This window comes from Alligator mississippiensis, chromosome 3 (assembly GCF_030867095.1).
Source record: "Alligator mississippiensis isolate rAllMis1 chromosome 3, rAllMis1, whole genome shotgun sequence".
NCBI lineage: Eukaryota > Metazoa > Chordata > Crocodylia > Alligatoridae > Alligator > Alligator mississippiensis.
Genome location: NC_081826.1, coordinates 117551341 through 117579223, shown reverse-complemented (window position 1 = coordinate 117579223; position 27883 = coordinate 117551341). Strand labels below are relative to the sequence as shown.

At 43.3% G+C, this 27883-nt stretch overlaps 1 protein-coding gene across 4 annotated transcripts in view; it reads right to left on the bottom strand.

The window, feature by feature from the left end:
- Positions 1–27541, bottom strand: part of MBOAT1 (membrane bound O-acyltransferase domain containing 1) — an 82897-nt gene extending 55356 nt beyond the window's left edge. The window contains exons 1-2 of one of the 4 annotated variants that reach the window (XM_059724333.1): positions 27477–27541; positions 258–403 (exon numbers count right to left, since the gene is read on the bottom strand). Coding sequence is in view for 2 of the 4 variants with exons in the window: in XM_019490553.2 (XP_019346098.1) it covers positions 258–403; positions 26728–26817 (236 nt within the window). In the remaining 2 variants the exon portion in view is untranslated. Of the gene's footprint in view, positions 1–257; positions 404–26727; positions 26892–27235; positions 27347–27476 lie in introns of those variants that run through there. The other 3 variants (XM_059724332.1, XM_019490553.2, XM_006260956.4) reach the window with 3 other exon arrangements.
- Between the last annotated feature and the right edge of the window lie 342 nt (positions 27542–27883).

Sequence of the window (27883 nt, the reverse complement as noted above, 5' to 3'; positions counted from 1 at the left end):
CTGGATATATCTTGTCAAAGTTGTTCAGTTTTTTATGTCTTTGCAGGAATTTAATTTCCCTTTAATGCCATGACATTCATAAAACAAATATACAACTACAAACATTTTCCACAAATCATTTTGTTTTGTTCTGGGGATCTGGGTTGGATAGGTTTCCCCCACCAAACCTGCAGCAAACAAAGATTAAGACTAAACACAAATAAAGTAAAACATTATTTCTAGCTGAGTTTTGGTCTATCTGAAAACTGAGTACTCACCATCCAAAACAGAAAACAGCAAAGTATATTCCAAAGAGAGTGGCAAATGCATGACGAACAACAGAACTGGCATGACTGGGGCTCAAATAGATGCGAAACCAAAAGGCAGCCAGTAGGGCAAACAGCTGACAGGCTACAAAATTCACCTGAAAAAAGAAACCAAGAGAGAAACATGGAATCCAATCTGACTTCAGGCTTCATTAGTGAGGATCTCAACTACTCCTTGAGATTCAGGAGACAATTCATTTATACAACAACAGAGTGGAGCTAGACAGAAAAAGTAGTAAGTGTGGTTGATTTTACTTACTTTGGATTGGGAACTCTGCCTGACTGAAGGATCAAATCCTCTGAGCCACTGTGGGGCTCATCTAATGCTCCCATACAGGACCAACCTCACTGTTTCTCACACTTCCACTCAGCTCACAGTAGTCATCTGGCTGGGTATAGTGAATCCTACCTTGGCCCACTAGAGTAACATGGGGATCATGACTCTGCAGCATCGTCCTGGCTCCTAAGGCAGCATAACGACGTACTGCCCACAGCCTGGCAAATCATTATGAATAGAGCAGGTATGTGCAGGACATGAGGCCAATACCAGAAATCACTACCAGAACAGACAGGGCCTCAGCCTACAGAATAATACAAACCTGGCTTTTTCCACTGCCCTTTCCCTCAATAGCCTCATCAAAGCCACAGAATCCTAAAAAATAAAATACAGCAAATCTCTAAGGTGCTCAGGTATTACAGAGAGGAACAGGGCACTGACACACAGAGAATACCTCATATCAGAGAATACCAGAGGCAAGATTAGTTCCACCTTAATTTTGCTGAGGCCCTTTTTCTTGAGCAGTCGTTTTTAGCTCTCTAGCAGCAGTTCATTTGAGATTGAATAAGAACCTATATACACAGCTACATTTCAGCAACAACCATGGATTTTAGAATTACACTAAGCTGTAAATCTGTGCCAGGTCAGTACATCTAACTCGGAAATCCTATGACCTCTTGGTTACTGAAACGCTTAGGGCAGTGGTGGCCAATCTTTTCGGGAGGCATGCCACAAGTTAAGAGGGTCATCTAACGCTCCTATACAGAACAAGAACCAATGCGATCCCCATCCCCAGAGGGTATCTAATAGATTTTATAGCCTGGGGTGCCAGAACTGCAAGAGAGGGGTTCAAGTCCCAGGTGTGCAGCGCAGAGAAGCACCAGGACACTGCTGAGAGGTGTCACCAGCAAGAGCCAGGTTAACCCTTCCCTGGCCTGGCAACCACTGCAGTTTCATATCGCAGGCAAGGACCCAAAATCCTTAATTTAGCAGCAGCTGCAGGGCCAGTGAAGTTTTAACTTGGCTTTTGGCAATCATATCTCTTCTTCAAGAAACACCCTGCTGCCCCTCTATTCTGTGCAGCCAGAAGTTTGAGCCCCCTGCATCCATTCCACTCAGTGCCTGGGGCTCACATACCATGTACAGTAGCTGCTCATGGTAGCAACAGGTGTCTTTACCCTGCGACAGTCTCAGTTGAGGCACCTTGTGAGGCAGTTTCAAGATACTTTCAATACTTTCAATAATGGGTTTGCCATATGCTCAAGGACAGCTTCAAGGCTCACATTCCCCATGGGACAGAACAGGCAGGGGCCTGCCCAAATGACGGGGTGCTGTACTAGCTGGTCCCTCCATGCCCAAGGATGGGGCAGCACTTTGGCACCTGCAGGACCCCGTGAGGCAGCACTTCACAACCCATGACACTAACAGGAAGACTGGCATCCTTGGGCAACTATATGCCAGAGACTGCCTAAGAGGTGACACTGGGGTCCCCTAGAACAGCCAACTGCCCCCCCAACACCCCAACTAGGCAGACCCTTGAGTAGGAACTCTCTTAATGGGGATGCCCCCAGTTGCACCCTCAGGGCCTGGGTGATTCCATGGGGCAGTGGGATGAGATGCCCCCACAAGCTGGCTCTAAGGCAATGCCACCCATAGGATCCTAGGAGCAGCAAAGCTGGAACTCCAGGTTTGGGCATAACTGTGGGCACCTGGGACAGACATTTTAGGTACAGAGCAACACCAGGGCACATGGGACTGCATGAGGGCTACCCTGCTGTATTTCTGGGGACAAGGGGCAATGTCTTACTGTGGTTCTCTCAAGTCAGAGCTTGCTGTGGGTATGCAGATCCCAGCTGGAGACTGCGAGGCTGGGCTGGGCCAAGCCAAAGACATAATAAGCTTTGCCCTGGAAAAACCTCCCTGCACCCTGAGGTGTGTCTGTGAGGTTTAGGAATGCTGAAGGGCAGGGAGAGGGAAGGACAGTTGTTTGTCACAACCCAAAGTTGTGAGTTTTTGTTTGTGTGTGCTTCAGCAACGCTAAATTATGTTCCCGCTAAATTGCAGCTTCCTTGCACGGTGGAGTTCTCTGCTGTGGAAGAGAACTCCGGTGCAACGGGGAATTTCCTACCAATTTGAAGCTTTCTTCGCATGGTGCATTTCTTTTGCATCTCAGAGATGCACGGTGCAAAGGAGTTCCCGCCATTTGTATGAGAGTTTGTGCCACATTACTGGCCAACTCTAATATATGCACACGTAACGGCTAGCGATTGGCTTGCTAGCTGTATAAAGGGCTTGGGTGGCTTCCGCCCAAGTTGGAGAGAAATCACTTGGAGAGAAATCACTTAAAGAGCGTGAAGATCTCTAAGCGCTGTGGATCCTCATGGACCCAACGCATTTCTTAAGCAGGCAACAGAGGTCTAAACAGCCTCTGGCCTCTCCCCGTCACCAAGCACAATCCTAGATGTATCCCTTTCCTATATACTCAATTTTCGAACCCACGGAGCCTTAACAACTCTGGGGCCTGAGAACCGGACAGAGCCCACGGAGCTTCAACAACTCCGTGGGAAAGAAATTGCCGAACCCGCGGAGCCTTAACAACTCCGGGGCCAAAGAACCGAATTTGTCGTAGTCCTCCAACAAGGATTTAAGCAGAGCTGCACCTGGAAACTGTCCAGCCTACACCGCGACCATCTTGGGTGTAAGTAAATAATCTTTAAATCAACCATTACGCCTCTGTGACTAATTCTAGCCCGTGCGTGCCTTGCCGCCGTGCGGTCTCCTCCGACCCCGCGTGCCCGGGCTGCTGGCCACAGCCCGCGTGCGCAAAGACGAGCCCGGCTCACCCCCGGCCCGCACATTGTTATTCTTACCTGTACCGGGGAGGCAAAGACCCAGGTGCTGTTGTTTCTGTACACTGACCTGCACAGGGCTGCCTCCCTCCCCTTGCAACAGTGGGGCACTAGGGGCTATTCTCCCCCTTATTCTAGCTATAAGGCTTAGAAATGGCAGGGAAGAAATGGTGGCACACACTTCAGCAAAGGCTAGCAAGCAGCAAACATACCCAGATTCCCAGAAGGGGTTGTATTCAGGTTAGCAACCAAAGCTGAAGCCTGTGCCCCATTCATTTTCACTGCCAAATTAAAGTGAACGTGTGTACTGCTACCCATGTTGCAATGACACTTTCATTTGGCTTTACACAGCTATGTCCCGAGACGCAATTCCTTCCCTGAGCTGCTTTTCAGGAAGCAGACCTACCTGTGCTGTGCCCCTTTGCACTGGACTAGACCAGCAAAACTAGCTCTAGCCCAATACTTCATTCTACTTTCAATACTTCAAGTCAACTTCTACATACAAAGTTACAAACCCTATTTAGATAGCAAACATTAATCGTGGAATCCTAATTTTCATTTAAACTTGTTGCCCTGAATTAACAGTAGCTTACAGCACTATGGTTACAATATGCCATTAAAAGTTATAAATCTAATTTAAAGGGCTAACGATTTAAAGATACTTCATAGTTCCTGAAAAGGAAGGTCAGCAAGCAAGTAGTTGAAAAACAAACAAATAAACAAACAAACCATGCACACAAAAATATCAGCTTTCCTGAAAGTCATTTTGAAAGTAAAAAAGAAAGCACTCCATTAAAAAAAGTGAGATCAGGACACAAGATACCTTTTGCAAATTAAACCTTATTTTCTAAGTGTACATGGGCACAGTGGGCACTGACAGACATGCAGCTTCCTGCTGTAACACAGTACTTTACAGGAGGCACCATGAGTTACAACAGTCCTCACAACCCAGCAGGTAGTCTCCAGCAGGGACTGACAGAAGTTAATGAAGGTGCTCCATATTGGGACACCTTCATCTGAACCTTTATGTAATAAGGGTTCAGACTGCCACCCAACTGGGCATTTTTAAAGCACTCTGCAGCCATGCTCTTCTGTCAGGGCACAGCTATAAAGCACTTCAGGAGGCTGATCACATGACAAAATGTCACTTCTGTCAGTGCCCTATGTCTTAACACTAGGAGGAGACTGCATCTTCACTGGCTGAGTGGGTACACTTAACCCCACCCTAGTAATATCCTCCCACTTCTCACTTGATCAGGTTGTGTTCTGGAGCAGTTTTCCAACACCCTTTCCCCTTCGTTCTTTTCCACTTTATAGTTACCCCAGCCAAAATAAGCTGTGTTTTACTTGGTTTATCATAAATGGTATGGCTATCTAAAGTCTGCTCTTTCCAGGCTCTGTCTCACAAAAGAAACCACTGTACATAGTTTAAGCTTGTACCACTTTTTTCTTCTGCATCTGGAATGGTACATATTCTGACTCCTTAAATACATGCAGTGGCTCTCAATGTCCCATGGTAAAAAACACAACAACAAGCAGTTTGTAATGTTGTTAGAGAAAACCCATGAACAACATTAAGACTGTGTATGCAAACATGGAATATGTCACGTCTTTTGGTATAAAAGTTTTCATCAACTTAAGTTCTGGAAAGAAAACTTGATTTGAAAATGACGACAAAGGTGAATAACAGAAATCACTCTAAATGATTAATGCTAAAACTTTTCAACCAGGCCTCCATTGATTCTACCTGTTACAGAAACACAGGAAAAATATTTTAATTAATATTCTCAGAGAGCATTTTCAATATTTATTAGGATTATTGCTTGTATCCATCTGCCTGTCTAAAACCCTGAGCCCAGCACAAGGGGTTCTCTCATTTCAAGGGTGTTCCATGTAAGTACAGGAGTCTGATCACAGACGTTATTACAGAGTTGGACCTTAATTACCAGAAGACTAATTTTCAGAGGTACTACGGAGCTGAGGCACTCAACACTGCCATAAATCATTCCCCAAGTCCAAATGTGCCAAGTTCAAAATGTCAAAAAATTATCCACAAATCTTTTCCAACCTTAAAGTTGTCACAAATTCAAAAAGTCTCATCACAAGACCTTCTAGGTCTTGAAACAAGTATTAGGCCCCATTAGAGGCCTGGGAATGCTGTTTGCTCTCACTCTAATCAAGCAGAGTGGTAAGATACGACACTTTAAAATAATGTAATTCTCTAGAAAAGCTGAATTCAGTATTAAACAGAAATTGGTGTCAATGTTCTTCATTGGGCAAACTCACTTAGGGACAGAGAGAGAAGAAAACAATGAGACACTATCATAGGTGCGTCAGGTGTGATGATTTATCACGTAAGTGCCAGGTACTTTTTACACACAGGTGCAAACAGTTGATTTATGTTACATACCACAGGTATTCTTTGGGACGTTTTGCTTTGTTTTATTTTTGTTTAACGTGCAATATTTGAAGATGTTAAATATTTGTGCTATAAATATTTGTCCTTCAGTTTCCAAATTCACCATCCAACTAAGATTTAAATAACATTATACAATATGATTTGCGTGCATGCAGTCCTGGATCACAGAAGAGGGCAGGATCACTCCTTCTTCCCTCAAGGTATCATGGATCCATGCTTTCTGGGATGTTAGCACTGCCCAATTGGCATAAAGCAAAAAAAGACCCACCCTGCTCTTGGTTCAGAGTGTTTTTACTGTTGCTAACAACACATTCTATCAGAGACTTCTGAATGTTGGTTTGGGTAAATGGTTCCCAGATAAATGTGCCTATGATAGGAAAATAATTATCTGAAAACTGATCGCCTTCCCTTCAAACCTATCATTATTTGTATATTAAATACCTCTCCTTTAAAGCTGCCCATTCAATATTTCCTACAGCTATTTTTCATTTTGCTCTTTTAGCCTTCCAATGCAAAAGAAATGAATATACTTTGTATTTAGCTGATGGTCTGATGAATAAGACATACTGGTAATAAAGTAGGAAAGCAGAAGGTATGCTGCCAGTACAGGCATCAGAAAGACACCACTTTCCCTCAGTTCCCATTACCCAACATTTAAGCCATGTTAACATTATCTCCTCACAGTATGCTGCACTGATATGTAGAAGGTACATCTGTATCAGTGCCATAGTTTCATTAGTCAGCAGCCAGGAAGGGTAGCAGTAAGGCAATTCTGCCACTGGCAAAAGGAAGCAGCTGAGATGCCCTCAACCCTGCAACTAACCAAGGGTGGCACTAATGGGAATACTGTTGGAGAACTTTTCCCAATCAACAGTAGCCACAAAGCAAGGAAACCTCATTAAATACATTGGCTATCATTAAACTGCTGCCAAAAGCAGCATGTGCTCAGTAATGGAAACCAGCTATGAAGCTGATTAAATGCAGCAGATGCTGAGCAGGACTATAAAATACATGGTTCGTATGGGGCAGACATGCTGATGGGAACCTTTTTTTTTTATTGGCCCTTAAAAAAAATGGGCAGGTGTTCCCTCCACAAAGAACTGACACTGAACTTGGAAGTACTGCAATACCAGGCTGGCACCAGGAGGGCCAGAGTCAGCCTTGACACCCTTCCTTTGGTGCCAAAAATACTACATTTGATATGATGATGGGAACCTACCATAAATTTCCCTTCAAATTCCTAAAACAGAAGGAAAGCCACAAAGGAGTCCTGCATCTCCAGAAAGAGGTACATAGCATGTTGTAGTGCCACTGGAAAATGTTTGTGCATACCACAGAGAAGAAGATGGAAAACACTTTTCCTGGCTGGGAAGTACTTGGAACAGGAAACAGAAAATTTAAGAGGTAAACCCTGGCTTCACCCTGCCAATAAATCACTGCAAATAGTTCTGGTGACTGCTTTCCATAGGACACAGTACTTATTACCCCCTTCACAGGACACAGCATTACAGTACTTCTCTACTTCATGAAGAGGTCCTTTGGAATAATCCTGGAATTTTCACCTTTCAAATAATCTCTCGTGGTCACATGTAGGAGTCACAATATGCCTAAACATTATTCTAAGACTGTTAAGCATTATCATTTTCTTTTCAGTTAAACATCAGGGATAAATATCCTGCAGTCTACACTGCCCACAAAATGCCTTGCTTTTCCTTTACTAGGTATTTTTCTCCCTTAAATTTGCTGCATAACTGACCTCAATTTCTGATGTCTAGAAAGATGGAGCAGATTGACTGTGTAATTTTCTCCAACCTCAAAACGGAAATATATTCTGCTGTCCTCATCAGAGAGCCCTTATTCAGGCAAAATTCCCGTTAACTTGGTTTGTTTGGATTACTTTTTGTGGGTGACATTTTGATACAATGGTGATAGGAAACTGTAGGTGAAACTGCATCAATAAACAGCCATTCATTTGGAAAGAGAGAAGAGCGTAAATGGGTCTTCAGCACTACAAATCCCATGCAAAAAAACAAGTCACACACGGAGGCACAGCTGTGCTCCAGCTAACCCTGGCTATCTGCAAGGGATTCAGCATTCAGGCCACAGTCTGCTCTACCACTGCTAAGGGGCTGGGGTGGCCATAGGTTACAGGAATGCAAAGGTGGGATTTACTTCCCTCTGGTCCTGTGCTGAACAAAGTTCAGCCAGATCTGAGGATCAAACTCTAAATGCCTGTTTTAGCTACTAGGCACATTGCATGTAGGATAGCAGCAATCCTACCAGCATGCCTCAGTCCTAGGGATGGGAGGTTAGCCTGTGCTTCAAGATGTCTAATGCTTGGCCCCATTTCAGGAACTTGCTGTGATGGTAATACCTGTTAGCTAGAACCAGCACTTGAATCCATGAATTTCACACAGAATACCAAGCAGATGTTCTTAGTGATCAAAAAAGTGTTAGGAACAATGATCTTGATTATGACTAACATTAGCAAGAGTTCATTCTTAAATCAAATTCCAGTGGTGCTTGGTTAAGGCCCTGTGCCCCCCTTGAACTCTTCCCACTAACCACAGCTAAGTTTCTATCCAATGGGGATGGGTGTTGTGCAAAGGAAAAGCAAGGAATTGTAATTCTGTTGTTTTGCCCTATTTAAAAAGTATTTCTGATAAACATAACCAAGGCTACCACTTAGCAAGCAAACACATTAAATGTTAGCATGGCTAGAAATATTTCTACTTTGATGCTAAAAACCAACCTGGGTCTTTTGACAGTGCTGCACAATGTCCTTACTGTGATATCTGAAACCGTGTGCATTGTGTGTGTGAGTAAAGAATCAGAACCGAAGGGTTGGTATTCTTAAAAGGAATTTCTTGAAGATACCCGACACTTATTGGAACCTTCCATTCCAATGGTGAAGCACTGTGCTACTGCAAAGTATTTTTATGAACCCTAAGGGCAAATATTCTCTGGCAGACATCCCTTCACCCTATTCAGAGAAGGCAAACTCTCCAATAGCAGGGAAATCCCCACATCCCTCTTGTAGCAAAGCACCAGTGGGGTACTCACCATGGAGCGTAGGCTGCAACAGGCTGGAGGTGTGCCTGTATGGAAGGCAGCCTAGAGACACCCCAAGGAGTCAGTTTTAGGGCGGGGAGGTATGTGGCGGAGTAGCAGTGTGGTGCTCACCACTTTACGGCTATCTATCACAGGCTCTGGGGGGGACCTGTTTTTGGGAGCAGCAGCAGCAGGTTTAGCCTTCCCTGCTAAACATTGTAAGAGGGAAGGTGGGTGTCAGTGCACCTTAAGTGCTCTGCCACTAAAATCTGGATCAGGCAGCAGGCAGGTGCAGCTCAGCCCTGATGAGCGGCATTTTAAGTCCCAGGCCAGCGGGGCTGGAGGCAGCAGTTTGCTGCCAGACACTGAGAAAGCAACATCTCCTGGAGGAGCTGCTGCCCCGAGAACAGCTCAGAGGTGAGGCTGAGGCTATGGGGAAGGAGGAGGCCTCATTGGTCCTGGGCATGACCTAAAACTGCACCCTACTGGGATAGGGAGGCCTGGTGTTCCTGCCTGTGGCGAGGCAAGGACAGCAAATGCCAGATTCGAGGACCATCCCGGTGTAAGGCGGGTTCGGGTGCCTAAAACCCTGCCCCCACCACCCGATGGGTTAGTGTTAACGATGGAAGGAGCAGTGGGGCCAGGGATGTCCATATGGGACACCTGAGCCCATTGGGGTGTAAGACCCCAAAGGGGAGTAGTGGAGGCCAGATAAGCTTTTGAGAAGCACCTGAGCCTGAAGGGGTGGAAAACCCCGTAAGAGGAGCAGTTGAGGCCCTGAGAGAGGGGGGCAAGTTGTGGGCCAGGCACGCCGTCGAGCGGCACCTGAGTCTGCAGGGGTATTCAATCCCAGACCCCAGAGTATGGGATGGAGTAGAGAGTGGCAGTTGTGAAGCCCAGTGAGTGAGGGGCATGAGTTGGGGCCCTGTGGGCAGGGGCTTGAGTAGGGGCCCTGCTAGCATGGGGGCCTGGCTTAGGTCCAGTTATGTTTTTGGGTGCCTGAGGCCACAGGTGGGCTGGAGGCCGATTGGAGGGCAGCAGAGGAGCCGTGAGGAGACCAGGGGGCAAGTCCCTTGATGAAGAGCAACAGGGGGAGTTACTTGGCTATGAGAGCAGGGGCAGAGTCAGCACAGCATTTTGCGAACCGCCCAGCGCTCACTTGGATGAGGGTAGCGGGAGATGCCCAAAGGGCCATGCGCATGCTGGCTGGAGAGTGAAGAATAGCAAATCTGAGGACTTTCCAGGTGAGGGCAGGATCAATATGGTCCCTAAGAGAGAAGGGACGGTACAAGTGAGGCCCAAGAAGGGCAGAATAAAAGCAATTGGGCGAGAGCTGGTGGAATGCGAGAGGCCCTTATAAGCAGGAGGTGGTATGAGTGTGGCCCTAGCAGGGCAGAATGAAAGAGACTCAATACTGTGATGAGTTGGGCCTGGCCTCAGGCTGGAGCTTAGCACATCTGTGAGCAACATCTGCGAGGCAAGGGACACATGTAGGGATGGTCGGAGCATGTATTTTGGCCCTCCAACATCAGGGCCCTCAAAGGGAGCCTCCTGCCTAATTACCAACATAACGGTCTTTGATCAAGGTGTGGTAGACAAGTAGGCAGGTGGCATGCCCAAAAACAGATGGGTGGCCAGCACGCTGCTAGTCGGGGAGTTCCCACTTGTTATACCGCTCCTCTCTGACAGGTAGTAGTATTTTAACATGAATCTCCCATGAATCCCAGAACACCCTCTGACCAGCCACTGTGCACTGATGGGAGCAGCACAGCTTGTCTTTATACACAGAATACATCTCCAAAAATGTGCATGAATAACAATATGAAAGAAAATTGTAGGTGATTTCATATCTATAAGATACTACAGCTGCTTACACCAAGACATTCAAAGCATCATAAAACAGAGAGGAAAATAATTAATGAATTTGAACTGGTGAAATACACTACTTAGAAAATCAAACCTTAGCTACTATTATCTTGTGAAAAATCATTTCTCTAAATGCATGTTTTATGACACCTTAGTGCCAGTGGGGAGGAAGGAAAATGAAAATGGGACCTTTGAAAATGCTCTCACAGGGGAAAAAAAAAGAAAAAATGTATGAAACTGCTTTGATCAGTTTAAAATATTTATGGTAAGTGAACACAGTCTTCTGAAAATACTACCTTTTTGTTACATCGTGAATATAGAGGCAGTAAAGTGGAACATACAGAACTGACAGTATTTTGCCCTGTGATGATGTTTTTCATGGATAAATTCTACTGTTTTCCTACTTATAGGGTCAGATATCCTTCTGTGATTTAGACTCCAAAAAATCAAAGCAGATGTTCTTTCTGGAGTATTTCTATGAAGCTATGAGAGAAATAATCAAGAGCAGGACATGTGAATATAGCGATTGGTTTAAATCCTTAGTCATCAGAAATTTAAAAAGGAAAAACACTGAATAGATGTAGTCTGCAACTTAATGCTAAATTAGAAATCATGCAAGGCCACAGCCTTATCTTTAATGGCCAATTAAGTTAATGTCCAGCTTTGATACATAAATTGTTTTGTTTTGCTGTCATCAACTCTTATGCTGAGGCTTGTATGTTGCACAGATGTTTAAGGAGTTATGAGCAATGAAGTTCTTCTAGTATCTATAATTCAGTAATTAAAACTCTCTCAATAAATAGTGCTAGAAACACACCATGACAGAATTTGTGTCTAGTGGATATAGCCAGGAGAAGTTGGTACTGTTGGATTTTTTTTAAAGCTTTAATGCAAAGGTTTTCTAATCAAGTCCTCATAATGCTTTTATGATGTATATTACTTGACCAAACTGTAACAGCAATATCAAGGCACTGCAAATAGCATCTTTCATCCAGAAAAGTACTTTACAATTAGTAATTTCACACATTATTAAATGCTTCCACTTCCTCTGATGGAACATGACAAATGTATGTGAGCAATTTTGCAAGGGCAAGGGCAGGACAGGAAATGAAAAATGTTAATGAAAAACAAAAGGAAAACCTAACCTAAATGTAACTGTCAAGTGTAATTTTCATCAGGAGAATATGGACTAATATACATAGTTTTCCAAAAAGTGCTATAGGACTTTTAATGGCTAGAACCTCGATCTTACAGATCATCTGTACAATGGCATCTTCTGCACCCTAATCCTCATGCTGGGGCACTGCTTCTCTACTGACTGAGAAGGAAGAGAGCTACTACCTTTGCTAAAACAACTCTCTGCATTACTGGGGAAGGTGTCTAAGCAAGCCACTTGCCCATCTTCCTGGCTGAAACTAGTCAGCTTTGTGGTCAGGTTTAGACTGTTTATTTTACCAGGGCAACCTTGTCTCCACAATAAAAGAAAAACAACGGAACAAGCAAGTGTGCAAACAACACACAAATAAACAAAACCCACAACCTGTGGTCTTTTCCCAGACCCTGGGAGGAGTAACACAGGTGAAGCACACCTCCATAAGTATCACACCTCCTCCCTTCTCCTTATTTCCATGCTGCTCCTGGAGCTTTTAAGCTGTTCTGTGGCTCTACCCTAATTCCCTCATCAGTTGCAGCTGGTGCCAGCCTTCTAGCCAGGCAGGCTCTTAACTGCTGACTACCTAAAGCTGCGTCTCAGGCTGAGCACCTCCTTACAGCCTTCTACTAAAATAAACTGACAAGATTTGACCCTGCTTAAAATCAGGATGGATAAGCTGAAGTGGAACGGTGAAGCTTTTATTTTACCCCTGGGTAGTCATTTCTCCATGTTGTGAATTTTAAAGCTTGATGAGTATCCATGACTACCATCTCAAATCAAAAAATCATTTATGGTAATCCTAATTTTATTTTATATACTGCAGTTTAAAGAAGTCCTGAAACTGCTAGAAATGGCCCAAGGATCATTAAGGATCAGTGGCTGCTGAGACCGCCATTCCTTATACAACATGGTAGACAATTTTTAGTGAAGTTGAGTCAAAGAGTGAAATTAAGATTATATTACGGCCAATTACTTCCAATCAGTACACCAGGAAAGCCTGCTCCAGACCTCCCAATTGCCCTACCACCACCAGGAAGCAGTTAGAAGAAAACTGGGGGTTACTTTGTGGCATTTCCTGTGAGTTATCTGTTAAAAGAGAAGGGACACAAAGCTTAAGAGGGGATACTACCTCACAACACGGTGAATCCTCAGGACCGAGAGGCAAGACCCATACATACTGCTAACAGCCACCGTGAAGGTCCCTCCACTCAAGGGAACTTGCACTCCCTTATTATTACTCAGTGGTAGCATAAAAAAGACTCAGCAATCTAAAGTTGTTACAAGATGCAACTGCTCACGGGTTATGAAAGTCAAAGGATTCTGCACAGGGATACAGCACAGAAAGGTCCCTGCCTCTTCCCTTCATTAAACTTCCCAAAAATCCCACAGAGCCTCAGGGACTTTCACATGGTGGAAAAAACTGCTACAGGGCCACCTCCTTCCTTGCCAACTGGTCAAAAGGAGGACACAGGACCACAGGTTGTACTCCAACCCATAGATTCTACAACTCACAAAATTCAGTCATAAAATTAAACAGGCCAAAATTAAACCTGGCTATTTTTCATAAAATGAACATTGGCTAGGAAATATCACACCTGATTGGACACATTCATCATGTGCAAAGATGCCAACAGACCAAACAACCATTAGCTTCTCTGACTCCTCAAGAATACTGGCTACACCAGGGGTGGGCAAAATGTGGCCCACAGGCAGATGCAGCCCGCCAAGCCATTCTATCTGGCCTGTGGGACCCCTAAAAAATTTAGAAAATTAATATTTTTTCTGCCCCCGGCTGCCCATCATGCAGCCCTTGATGGCTTGCCAAAACTCAGTAAGCGGCCCTCCACCCAAAATAATTGCCTGCCCCTGGGCTACATACACCCTGTTCCTCCATTGCCACTGCTACAAGAACACAAGCTAGACAAGCGCTCAGAAAAGGAAGTATGTATCCAAGCACTTGGTGCAAACCTTGAACACATTTGGTCAGGCCAGAGCTGGCTCCAATTTTCAAGGCCCAAGACAGGCAGATGGAAACTCCTTTAACTTATCCAGCAGCTGCATTTACCAGACTGGACTGCCAGTCAAATAAACATTTGAGAGGGTAGATATCTAAACCCACAGTCTCCAGAGGATTATACTACAGTTTCTGTTTTCTTAGGATTTTCTTTGTAAATAACTATAAGTAACAATGCATAAGAGTGATTCAAAAGAGCTTTGTAATATTTGTTCAGCATTAAGCTCTTATTTTAGCCAATAGCACTGAATACAGCAGGTCTAACATCTTTTAATGTTTGACTGCCATTCATAACAAGGACATAACTTACGCTGCCATATTTCAGAAATGAATAAACACATTCCAGTCTCACACCCATTGGGGCATATCCCTACAGTCATAACTGATTAAATGTTCCAGGATTCAATTGTTGACGCATGTAAGAAATGCAGGATTGTTAAAGCAATATCATGAAAAATCCAATTCAGAGATGTATCTAACTTTAATGACATGCCATCAATGGTCCCATCCCTTAACTGGAGTCTAGATTGGCAAACTGAAAGTTATGACCCTACTGTATCTGTTTGCAAAGTCTGCACAATACTATTTTTATTGTGCTTCCTATAACAAATAGCTTAATGCTCTTTAAAATAAACAATCATTATTAACACAGCAATGCTCACTCTCTTATGTGCAATACCAGCCAACCAATATAATACAGAAAAACAAATATCAATAGGGAAATAAAATGTTAGTAACAAGATTGCAAAAGAACATTATAAACCAAAAGAAAATGGGAATCTGAATTGATGAATTTGTCACCACTGACAAAATTTAAGCACATTATTCCTGAGAGCCCTTTGAAGAAAAAAAAACAACCAAAAACAAGACCCCTCTCTCACACCTGGCAATGCTAGTAAATATGAATTATTGAGCCCAGTTTTAGGTTCTTGTTTAAAACTTTGGCCAACCTAGGACATGAATCAGAAAAAAAAAGACTTTTAATTAATTAAGCATCAGGGAAAGAACTTTTAAAAATAGCTGATTAGAACACATTTTAAAGGTTACGTGTATTATCATGCACTCAGTTAATAATATTAGCATTAACAGAAGGAGACGCAGCAGCCTTCTACTATGGTATATAGCTTTAACTTAAGTGCAAGTGCTGTTTTTCAAAAGAGACCACTGATTTTGAGATCTCAGTTTTTGGCTTCTCAAATTTCAGATACTTTGAGAGAAAGGAGTTTTCAGAGGTAGGCACTTCATAAAAATTTTCATAAACATTTCAAGTACCAGAGTTTGTTAGTTGCATTAGTCTGAAGTCGGGCAGAAGGTAGAACAGGATGGCACTGGTTCATAGAGGCATGACCCTTTGTAGGTCATAGCAGACTCTACTGCCAGTCTACTGTGGCCTGCAAAAGCTCATGTCTGTCAGAACAAATTAGTCTTGAAGGTGCCACTTTGCCCCCTACTTTCTGCCTCATTTCAAGTACCTGAAATAAAGTACTCCAAAACTGAGCAAACCACAATCACAAGTCACTTCATATTTTTTGGGTATTACATCTTTGTCATGTGTTTTAAAACAATGTCCTTTTATGCAATTAATATAACATTATTCCAATCTAGTGGGCATAGCCTACATAATCGTTCCTTTTATCTGAAAGTATAAGATGTCGGTAAATCTCAGTCCTTCCTATCCTCTTCACTGGCTGAATACTCTTTTTTCCTCTAAAAACCCCAATCAAAATTGTTTGCAGAAGACCAGACATTTTAAAAAATGGTTTACAGATGATTTTAAAGACTGATTCAGAAATACTCTAAATATAAAATTCATTATAAGCCATTAAAAATACACAAGATGCCTCTCATCTCAGACAGGAACCTTGCACAGGGTTGTATATGAGGAAGGTCTGGCCCTTTAAGGGAGGCACACATCCCTGGGGCAGAAGCCCAGATGGGGATAGTTAGCTGACACACAAAAGCCCAAAAGGAGAAGCAGCAAAGAGCTTGAGCTGGGGGAAAAAGCAGTTTGAGGGCAGGGAGCTGAATGAAACTAAGCAGAGCTTGTCTCTAGGAACGGAAAGAGATGAAGCGCCCTCTCCTGAGGCCTGGAGAAAGGCTCAAGTGTTGCTTTATGTGCTTGTTTGTTTGGACCAAAGAGTATCATTCTGTAATATAGGGCATGATTGAGGAACTTGCAAGGGACTAAAGCCAGACAACGAGGCTGCAGACTCCCAAACTCACTTACGGTCTTTTGACCCCTAAGGTGTCAAAGCATATTTGCATGGCAGCAGGCACACAAACCTGCTTACAAGTAGATATGAAGTAGGATGTAGAAGAACCACCAGTTAAGTCTGGAAATAATGCAATGAAGACAAGGATGTCAAGATTTCTGCCAGATTTTTGAGGTCTTGTTTTGAGGTCACTATGAAGAGCTCCAGCTCATCTCTCCAGTGCTAATCTGAGATTTCCCAAAGGCTGCAACATGAAACTCGCATAAGCATTGGCAGTTTCTGCGAGGCTTTCAAAGTTCCAAACAACAGCTTTAAAATTAACCTGAGTTTGTTAAATTCCTTCTGCAGGCACATGCCAGAGCTATGAGTGGAAGAAGCACTCTGAGGCTGCCCTGTTCTAAATTCCAAAAGACAAAAACATATAACAGTTTATAAATCGGAAGATTTATTATTCAAATAAATTAATACATACATTTCATGACACCGGCCCTCCCACTCACTGGAACTTCCTGCCTACCACAGACAGGTGAATTTTTCCAAACCCTGAGCTAAAATTCTTCTCTCAACTGTTTAACCCACTTTCAAAGGATCATCTTTCTACACCCTTTCTCTGTTACTCATACACCTTATCTTAGTTTCCTGTCTCCTATGTTAAGGTGACTATGTAGAATAGCATACATCAGATGTCCATCATAACTGGCAATGCTGGTACACTTTACTGTAAAAGCATCCTGTGGGTCTGTGGCTTACAAGTCGTCTTCTTTTTCTAATGCAGTGAGAGGGTAATTTTATATCTTTGTCTTCATTCTACTTGAGTGTGCCAGAAGTTACTTTTTAACTTCTTTAGCACTGTGGCAGAAAAGAAACCACCCAAGACAACGAACAGCTGCAATATCCTGTTGTGGTATTTTCCTATATCCGCTCATGATTTGTCACTCCCTGAAGCATACACTTCTTCATGAACACTTAACCTCTATATTAGATTCACTGAGATCTTAAGTCATCTAAGATTAACTGAATTTAACTGAAGAATAATCATAGTGCAATAACAATCTAACACGCCACCTTCAGTAGAACCAAAAAATTCCGCATACAGAATTCCTGAATTGAAAAGCCCAACCCAAGATACCTTAAAAAGGCCTGACTGACAAAAAGGGCAGTTGTTCAGCATTCTCTGAAAGTGAAGCATTTAATGTCTCTCAAGTCAACCACCCAGAAATTAAGGCCCCTGACAGAAGTTAATTTAATGGCACTATGGGATCTAATCCTGGATCCCAAAAATTACATGTCCCACCATGTCACACGTGCATGGCAGGACAGACAATTTTGGGTATTAGGGTTCAGAACCCAATTGCACCCTTCCAGCTTGGTAACACATGTAGAGCCTGGGATCATGTTCCCAGGCTCTGTAAAACACTGCAAATTGAAAGTTGCACACAGTGCAGCCCCACAGGTGTGACTACCAGTGCACTGGTCTGCAACTGCCAGATGGGGGGAGCCAACTAGTTCCCTCTTGCTCAGCGAGTTCAAAGCTGCAGGTCTGCAAGTGCCAGGCTAGAGAAGTCAACTGGCTCCCCCAACCTAGCAAAATCAAAGCCACATACTTGGCAGCCCCACATGTAAGGCTGCCTACATACACCTTTGAACTTGCCAATAGCGGGACAGGGGTGCCAATCAACTCCCCCCAACTCAGCACTTGCAGATCCCTGGGTTGCCTGCCTTGGCCTGGCTCCAGACCCTGGGCTGCCCCAGTCCCCATGCTAATAATCAGCTAATTGTTGGCATGGGAAGGAGGCATGCCCCATGTTCAACTTAAGGCACCACACAAACTAGCCAGAAAGATGTTTTACATCATACATGGAACATCTGTGTGGCTGGTTTGGCATTTTATGGTGCCATAAATCAACTGAACGTGTAGCACATTGACATTTATGGCATGTTAACATGTAAATTCCACCATAAATGTGGCATCTGCCAGGGGCCTAAACTACCAAAAAATCCTGACAGGTTTAGGTTAAAAAAGGAACAAGGATTAAAACTGCTTTCCAGTTTTCAAACTGATCAACCAAAACACAAAAAAGGAGTAAAATAATTTTCAGCTTTTAACTAGTACTTCTAAAGAAAATCTAACTCCTTCTGGATTTTAATCATGTTTTCACTACTGGCTGGAAAGTTCTCTCAGAATGTAAATAATGAGGTTGCAAATCAGGCTGTGTGTGTCAGTTACAGTACTGTCTGTTTTGAATATCGCAGTCTGACTTGCTCAACCTAATGCAGATGGAGCCCTCCAAATTACAGAAATTAATTCTGCAGTTCTTTATAGCCCTTCAGCTGTAACAGCTATCCACTCCTCACTTAAAACCCTCTGGAAGTCCCATTTCCACTGTGATGTCCAGAAGAAATTAACTAGTAACAACAAAGTTAAGGATAACTCAGGATGGTTTACATATATAGAAGTGTTTTTGAACCCGAAAGTTTGCTTAATAACTATTCTCCAACCATTTGGGTTGGTCTAATAAAAGATATCAAATTCACCCAAGGAACCTTGTCCATCTATAAATATGCACACACTGCTTGAAAGATATAAAAATAATTATATCACCAAAGCCTGCCTGAGCCTCCCCTTGACCATTTTCCTTCTCTTTACACATTTTCGTTCCAAGCCCACATGCTATTTGGGGCTACTGAAACCTCAGCAGATCTTCTCAAGTGTCTCTTATCTGAATTACTGATCCCCAGATTTGCAGGCAGGAGGCAGGGCCCATAATGGAGAAACAGTGCAAAAAAATAACATTATAATAGAGTGATTTTTACTAAATAAAAGCCCCAGATAGTTTTGTCTCCCAAGGGTCATCCAGCCTGTGGGGATCCCCATGGGTTGAGAAATCTGATGGTGGGGGAGGAGTGGCAATTAATACAGCCACCCCTCTCCTGCAGCCAAATTCCCAAACTCCAAACAGCCATATCAGGGCCAGGCCACACCCCCTCCATAAAACTGGATTAGTGCTGGGCTGCCCCAGCCACATGAGGCCCACTAGCCAGATCCAGCCCACTGACAAGATGGGCTCTGCCCATCCAGGCCACTGGCAAAAAAAGAAAGAGAGCCACTGCTTTAACCTGTTGCTGCTTAGACTGCTAAACATACAAAGAAAATAGGTAAAGTCGGACATTAGTGCTACTGTCAGAACAGCAATCCAACTTTTCAAACTGTTTAAAAAAACCCCAAAAAACAATACTCATTGCCTGCAGATTATCATCCCCCAAAAAGCGTGAATAAATTGTAGGTGTAAAATAATTTACCACTGATGCAAAACAGTGCCACCAAAATTCAAAAACTAGGCCCTTCAAAATCATGTGGGTTTTTTATTTTAATCTTACTTAACTTCTTTATCTTCACTGTTGCATTAATTTAAACATTTTGCATTAAGCATAGTCTGCAAGCTCTTTGGCAGTCCACGCACCATGGGAAGTATAACATAAATGTAAGAAAATATTGAAAGACTAAGAAAATTCAATGCCCGTAAGTCAAAAAGTTAGTTGTAAAAACAATATTCCAAGTGGATAAATTGCAGCAAACAAATTATAAAAATTATTAATGTGAATGCATACTACCAACTTCAGCAAGCAAGTGATAAAAAAAACAGTATGTATGCATTAGATTATGAAAGTCAACATTGTACTATTCTTAAACACTCCCTTGACTCCAAACAGAAAAAAACTACTTAAACTATTCTTTAAAAGTATAGTTCTTCAGAAAAGATTTAAATCTAATTATTAGCCAGGTATACACCTGGTTTAAAAAGCATGTTATTGTTAAGAAATAATGTCAGTTCAGGAAAAGCTGTATTAAAGTGTTTTTTAAACATCCCAATTTGTATCCCCTTCCATCTTCCTCAGTCATGTTTTACCTACATGCCAGTGCTAAACTACTCTTGAATACGAAATCGTTAATGAAGAAAGAGTTTAGGTCCAATTAGAACTTGTCACAGTACAGTGACATGTGACACATAGCAAGCAATTACCCTGTACGCAAACAGTGGCTCATGTTCCTTTCTAGGCCTGAAATAACACTCCTAAATGTTTTGTGTTTAATGCAAACACGGTGGTAATTCCAAACTGTTTCTGGCTGCCATAAGCAAAATCATTAGTGCAGATTCCCCAATTTCTATCCCATTCCACCAACTTGCATTATAGACGCACAAAAAACATAGCTTTTGTTAAAAAAAAACCTAAACTAATGGTTGGCAACCTATGGCATGCTCATCCATCCAGATATGGCCTACAATTTCACGTGTTCTGCGAAACCCACTTAGCAGCAGCATTTCAGTGACAGGGTAATTCAGCAGCAGGGGTATTCTGTGTCAGCAGACTTTTGCCAGCAGAAAGAAGTAGCAGGTAGGCCGGAAGTTCTGGTCCACCTGCATTATTTTGGCCTACTGCTCATAAAAATGTTGCTGATGCTTGGCCTATAACATTTACTCACATTCAGGTATTCAGTTACACCCAAGCTAGAAATGCTACAGAGACAGCCTCCCATTCCCAAGGTAAAGAAACACCTTACTTCCTTTCCAACCAGAGATGAAAGCAGATTTAGACAGCGCCAGAGGAAATCAGCAACTTTCCTCATAAAAAGGAATGTCTTTTATCAAGATGCCTCATGTGAGAGAGGTGGTGAGAATAGGGAGAAAGAAAATAATTTACTAGGAAGGAAATGAGAAGAAGAATTAAGTCTTTGTGTTTGGATTCCTGTAGAATAGGCTTAATTATGCCTCTGACAGAATTATCTTAACCTGCCGTGTACTATGCCTCCTGCTGAGCCCAATTCAAGATAAAACTCAGTAGTACCCAACCTTTGCTGTCCCATAAGGCTAAGCAACGACACTGAGCTAGTAACACACAGCAAACAACTTCTTATGTTGCTCTGCCTGTTGAACTTAGTTGTAACACTAATTTCCTGTGGTCTAAATCAACACCAGAGGATCTTGTGGGTAACATAATGCTCAGAGCTATATGAAAAATGTAACAATTGTTCAAAGGCACACGAAGTACTTCAAAGTCAGCAGATCCTGGTTAAGGTACCTCTATGCAGGCTTCACAATACCTGTTTGAAGTCTATGTTCTAACATATATACACAATTTATGTCATCTCTTAAATTTCTCAAATAATTGATTATTAAACAGCTTTTTCTAACTCTAGTTAAGGGTGTGTCTGACAATGATGCAATATCTGATAATGCTGCTGCAATTCAAAACGAAAATGCCAAGTTCTCATTTTTAATGTACAACAATAAGGAATCAAAATTAATAGTTATTGCTGCATTTAAAAAAAATGAAACCCTATGGGGAAGTTATTTGTGTCATTCCTATTTGAACCTTTTATAAATAATTCCTTGCCACAAAAATTCAGTTACATTTTTCTGGTTAGTCATCAACTAAAGGCTTTTTCTCTTTAAAATCTTAAAAGTCCATTTGCTCATTAATAAATTATTGTATTTTTCTAAGTGGTGTTCATTATAATATACACATCCCAATTAAGTGACTGTTCTAGATTGATGTGGGTGACAAGAATCTCAAGAGGGTCTTCTAGTCTGTTCCTTGGCACTACAAGAGGATGGATTTTACCCTGTTCCATGCTAAACTTCCTGGGGGAAAAAACACTTAAATGTTGTCACTAGTAAATTAAACTAAAAAAACAGGCAGTTCATGTCAAAGTTCTGAGGCACTCCTAAAGGATGGGATTCTTATTTGGTCTCAGATCTGGAAAGTTACTCTGGAAAGGTCATTTGAACAAGCCTATGGATGAAAATTTAAATTATTCTTTTCTAGCCTTGGGCGGAGCCAGAAAGAACAGAGGCAAAACTGAAAACACAAAGCAGAAGATTTAACTGAGTCACAAAGATTTAGTATGAAGGGTAACTTGGAATTTCGAACCACAGCCTGGCTGATTTATACTTTCAGTAAAAAAATGGAAAATTCCTCACACACATTATACTCTTCTATGCTGAGCACTCAGCAATTTTATATGGATCTAACTATTCACACCAGTTAAATGTCAAGATGTCCCCAACACATTGGCTGGGCTGAGACTTGGATGGAAACATGCTTGTCCCTCAGTCATTTGACTAAATGTTCGATTTAACTACTGCCAAGACATAAACAGGCAGTTCAGCCATGGGCCATGAATGGAGCAAAGAGGAAAAAGATATCCAAGTAATAGCTAGAGCACACAAAACCATCATCAGTAAATTTAGGCACAATGTACAATTGACTGACTTTTCCAGATAAAGGGACATGCAAGACATAAATGGTTTAGACCTATCTCCCTCCCCTGCAGGTATCACAAGGGCTCTGGTTAATTGAGGTGCTCAAGATAACAGTCCCTTAGTATAAACAGGATAGGATCCCTTGAGAGTATTCTCTGGGAGGTGGATGTTACCTTTGTGACTCACTTGTTAAGAATCAACAAGTATCAGGCCAAGATGAAAAGGTTCATAAGGAAGAGGCAAATTGAGGATCTCAGGATAGGCATTTATGGTAGGGGAGAGAAGTCTACTGAAAAGGTAATTTAACGTATCAAACCAGTTGTTTTGTGAAGCAACCTTGGAGTGGCAAAGTTCTGTCTGTCTATTTATCTTTTGTATTTGTGCAGGCACCTAGGACTCAAACAAACATTTTAACAACTTCAGCTATTCTAAGAAAAAAGAACAAGAAAGCAAGTCTTTGAAGATACCATTTAATGTACCTTTAAAAATGTGATTAAGCACATCTACTTAGACGAGATTAAATTGTCCACAGAATTTATATTACTCCAAGTCTGCTCTTTCATTTGCTGTTTTTGACTAAGATTTATGTGGGATGGACTGTGGTACAACCCGGGCCTGTAAGCATATGGGGCAGAAATGCTCTGGTGCCAGTTGTTACTGGAGGCATATTTCAATGTGCTGTCTCAGTGTTTTTGGAACACAAATCATCTACACTTCAAGGTTTGCTTGACTGGGATAGGATGAAGGCCTAAATCTCTTTCTCCTTTCACTCTATTTACTTCTGCAGCTCAAGTATTTGTAGAAGAATATTCCAATTAATAAATGATATATTAAATCCAGAGATATTTTATTTATGAAAAAACAAGAATATCCCATTTATACTGAGAAACGGCAACTATTTTAATATGAACACCAGCAAACCGTGCCATCTTCTTCGTCCCAGAATATATAAACATTAGTTTTGAATACTTGATCATTTTAGACGCATTGTCTAATTAAACACACACTAAAACTCTGCGTTCCTTTGAAACACAGTTCACTACCTTTTAGAAGTGGAAAACACAGTTTGTCACAAAGGTACTTTTTTACTTTATGTATATGCCCCCTACCAGTTATTCAAGTTAGAGCTATCTTGTATCTGAGCTTCTTCCCCCTCTCTCCCCCTGCTGTTGTTGATTCTACTTTTAACATAAGAACCACCAAAAAAAAAATCCAGTCAACTAAAGGTACACTGCAAAATCTTCACTGTGTCATTTCAGTATATAAAGTCCTGGTGCAAAAGTCTGAGTGTCTTCTCCCTCAGGAAAATATGAAAATCCTTGACATTTACCACAATCTGGTGCATTCCAAAGGTAAATAAAACATTGTGTTGGTTTTTGTTTGTTTGTTTTATGAGTGAATGGACTAGTCACTTCACAAGATTAAGTAAAACCCCGAGTAAGAATTAGCCTTGTAGTAGAAGGGCATACTCGCCCAATTTTCCCATACCCTATGACACAATTTTAGAAATAAACAAATTTAGGTGGATCTCACAAGCACTTATTCAACTCTCTGCACAATTCTCACTGCTTCCCTATTCTTTATTTATTACCCTGGAGTGTGTGCATGTGATTCTGGCTAGTACAATCTCTACTAAGTTCTCTTCACAAAAGCCATTCAGGGAGAGAGGAAAAAGGGGTGAATTTTGTCTACAGAATACCTGTTTTTTATGCCATCTGAACTAAAGGGAAGAGTACATTTTTGAAAACCTGCAAAACTACTTGTTGTCAAGCATGCATTTTTCAGCAAGTCAAACATTCTTCATATTATACAGCAGCATAAATGCTCCAGGCCAATGCAAGTTCCAAATATGGCTCTTTTAACACATTTTAATGTTTCCAGCCTAGCATAAATAAAGCATAGAAAAGAATACCTTTAAAAAAGAAATGAATGCAATATATGTGCCTTGTTTTGCATGTAAAGTAAGTAGTATATTGTGATACGTCAGACTCAATTTTAGGTTCTGCAGATTTATAATAAGCCTTTTTTCCTTTAGGTATTCAATACTAAAGTATTAACATCTTAAAAACCCATTATTCTTTAATAAATTACGTATCTCAAAAATCGAAGATGGTCCAGGACCCAGATCTGTCTGAGCCATGAACCCCCTCAGGATAGCATGGTTAAGGCACATCAGTTTAACCATAACCAACAGTGCACGGTGGGATGATGCAGCTAGTATCATATCCATCTAATTTTAACTTCCCGGCCAGAATGACAAGGTGCCCAATTTAAACTTGGGGTCAACTTGGGGTAACCTCCAGTGCAACTGCAGAATAGAGCTTTAAACTTACACTTTTGGACTAATAATAAGATGCCGTTACCTACTGTGTGACAGCACCTCCCCACCCATGAATGTACATGTTTAAAGTTGCATGTTTAGCCAGGTAAGTTAACCTTAAAAAAAAAAAGTCACGGATGTCTCTTCCTTACTAAGTTGTATAAATAAACACTAGTAAAAATGGCTTACAGTTTCAGAAACCAAATAAACAGCAGCAAATAAGATGATCTTAATCTCTGGTTTGAAAGCCTGCAGTAAATCTCTGCTGTTGTAAATTATCTCACAGCAATCTCACTTATCTAACTTTTTATTCATTTTGTACAGCAAAGAGTATCCAATTCCCACAAATTTCCAGGCCTGACTTCCTCATTGCTCAAAGAATGCAGGAAGGGCAGCAGGTGCATGCATATTCAAGAAACAACACAGGGGAACAAAAAAAGTATTTTCTTTGCCTGTTATAGGTCAACCTGACAAGGATCTTGTAAATGAATATGTAAGAGCACAGACATATACCATGTCTTGGGTGTTCTCAAGGCACCTGCATAACATGCCTTTTTTTCTTATTTTATTGTAATCATTGGATACATGTCTCGGCACAAGTGCATTGAGTTCCAACAGTTACTTGTATGACCCATTCCAGCAGAAAAGTGTAATAGCTGAATGAACTGAGTTAGGCATTCACATCCTATTTCACAAAACTCATCTGAACAATAAATAGTCAAAACAGCTAAGTGGTTATTAGGTGGCTACCACTATCCCAAACTCTTTTTTTTTTTTTAAACTTGACCCATAAGTATTTAGTTTAACATGCATGTAGCATAAATTAGCCCCGAAGAATGATTACAGGGATGCATCGTGAAGAGAGGCATGCTAACATAACCTCTGTAGATCCTCCATCCTCGGAAGTTTTTAAAAACAAGTCAGACAACATCCATCTGCAAAGGTTTAGGTATTGCTGATTCTGCCCTGGAGCAGGCATGTGGACTAGAAGTCCTTCCAGCTCTGTGTTCTAGGATGAAATCTATGCTCTAGTATCTGTCAAAGCATAGAGCTGGAGAACACAGGCTACCTTCCAACACTCAGGCACTCTGCTTTCTCCTGAATCCCAACCCCATCCATGGTTTGCGCAGGTGCTTTTAGTCTCTAAGAACTTCACAGGAAGGATGAGGATTGCCTTCATGTGCTGGGACCCAAGTCAGAGGTTCCTAGCTAGAGGGTCTTGCCCCTCCACTCAGAGTCAAACTGATTACCATTATTTGGGGCCAGGCAGGAATTTGAGAGTCCCTTGGTCAGATTGGTACAGACCGTGGGAGGGGTTTCCTTCCTCTGCAGTGGGGGCTCAGCTCTCTACACAGGATCTCCTGAGTGTATAATGACAACATTTCACAGAAGCAGGAGGCTGACAGCCATGGTTCCCCTGCTGCACCTATGGCAGGGGGTGGGCCACTAAATCAGCATTTCTCAACCCGTGTGTCATGACCCAAAAGAGGGTTGCAAGAATATATGAAAGGGTCATGAACAAACTTAAAAAATTGATTCCTCTTTAAAGGTCAAAAACATGGGAAACCCTGGCTTTTTCCTTCCAGGCTGGCAGGCCACACATCTGTCCCACACCCTGGCGGGCTGGGGCAGGAGGCCAGCAAGGCAGGAGTCAGGGATGCTGGCCATGGATGTTTACAAATGGATCCTGGTCCAAAAAAGGTTGAGAACCCCTGGCAGTAGATGACCTCTGGGAGGTGCCTCCCAGCCCCGCGCCGTGTGTTGTGCCTTCACCGCAGTGGCATGCTGTCAGTGGCTGTGGCATGTCCTTCCTGCTGTGAACCAAGCCCCCCGTCACGGGGTGCTTCTGCCCAGGGGGCAATAGGAGAGCCGTGCCCCACAGGGGCCAGCAGAGCCGCCGGCCCAGGGGCAGGAGGGGAGAGTAGAGCGGGGCAGCCTGCATGCCCTGCCGCCCCTTCCCTTCCCTTCCCGGGGGCAGGGGGAGCGCAGGAGCCTACCTGATCCAGCGGGATGCCCAGCAGCCGGCTGAGCGGGTGCAGCAGGGTGGAGCCGGTGGTCCTGTAGGGAAGGCTGGGGGCCTCCGCCATCCTGCATCCCCGCCCGGCTGCGGCTCGCGCTCCCTCCCTCCCGCACGTGCGCCCGGGCCGAGGCAGCGCCCGGGCTCGGTCCCCGCCCTCCCTGCGCTGGTTGGCGGCGATGCCCGCGCCCCTCTTCCTCGTTGGCGGGGCGGCGGCAGCATCTTCCAGGCGGGGCCTCGGCACAATAGCAGCGGCGGGAGGGGAAGTGGCGCCGGCCGCTCTGCCGGGCGGGCGGGCGGAGAGGCGCCGGAGGCCCAGCTGGCGGCCGCATACGGCCCAGCCCTGAGGCTCCCCAGGCCCCGCGCCGGCGCCCGAGCCCCGCCAGCTGCGCGCAGCTGGATGCAGGGGCTCTCTCGGGGCGCAGCGCTGAGGTGACGGGAAGCCGCGAGAGGCCCCAGTGCAAGGGGGAGGGGAGCGGTTGACTTACACCGGCGTTGGCAGGTCTGAAATACCGAAATCATCGTGCTGAAAGCTCCAAACGCCCGTGTTTTCGGCAAAACTATTGACCTCGGAGGAAATATGTAAATCAGCATGCAAATCAGTCCTCTTGTTTCCTTTATATGGCTCGTCGAGGGAGTACCGGCTGCTCCAAGTTGAAGCATTTCCGTATTTTGAGGCAAGAAGTCAGAAGGAAGTGCTGACAGCCAGCCCGAAAGGCAGTTACTTACCTGGCGGGGGAAACGCCGTGTATCTGGGTGGTGAAGGCAGTTTTCTTTAAGCCCTCCCTGGGATAACTCTTCTTCTGCTGTGGTTTAGTACCCGCCCAGGTGTTGGAGCTTAAAGCCCACCTTATGGAAATGGGAGGCTCCATGGGCCACTGGTGCCACCTGAGTCGTGGGGGGGCACATGCCCCCACAGTGGCCAGTCGGCAACCAGGGGGTTCCCCTGCAACCAATCTCACCAACTGGAGGGGGGTCAGTGGTGCTCCTGAAAGCGCCAGCAGTGCTTCATCCGGTGCCCCCACTCCGCAATTAGCAGTCAAAAAGGGGGGGTACCGGCGCTCTAGCCTGCCCCCCTGCCTGTCACCTAAGCAGGGAGCACGGCCTGACGGGGTGCACGTCACCCCTGTGCACCC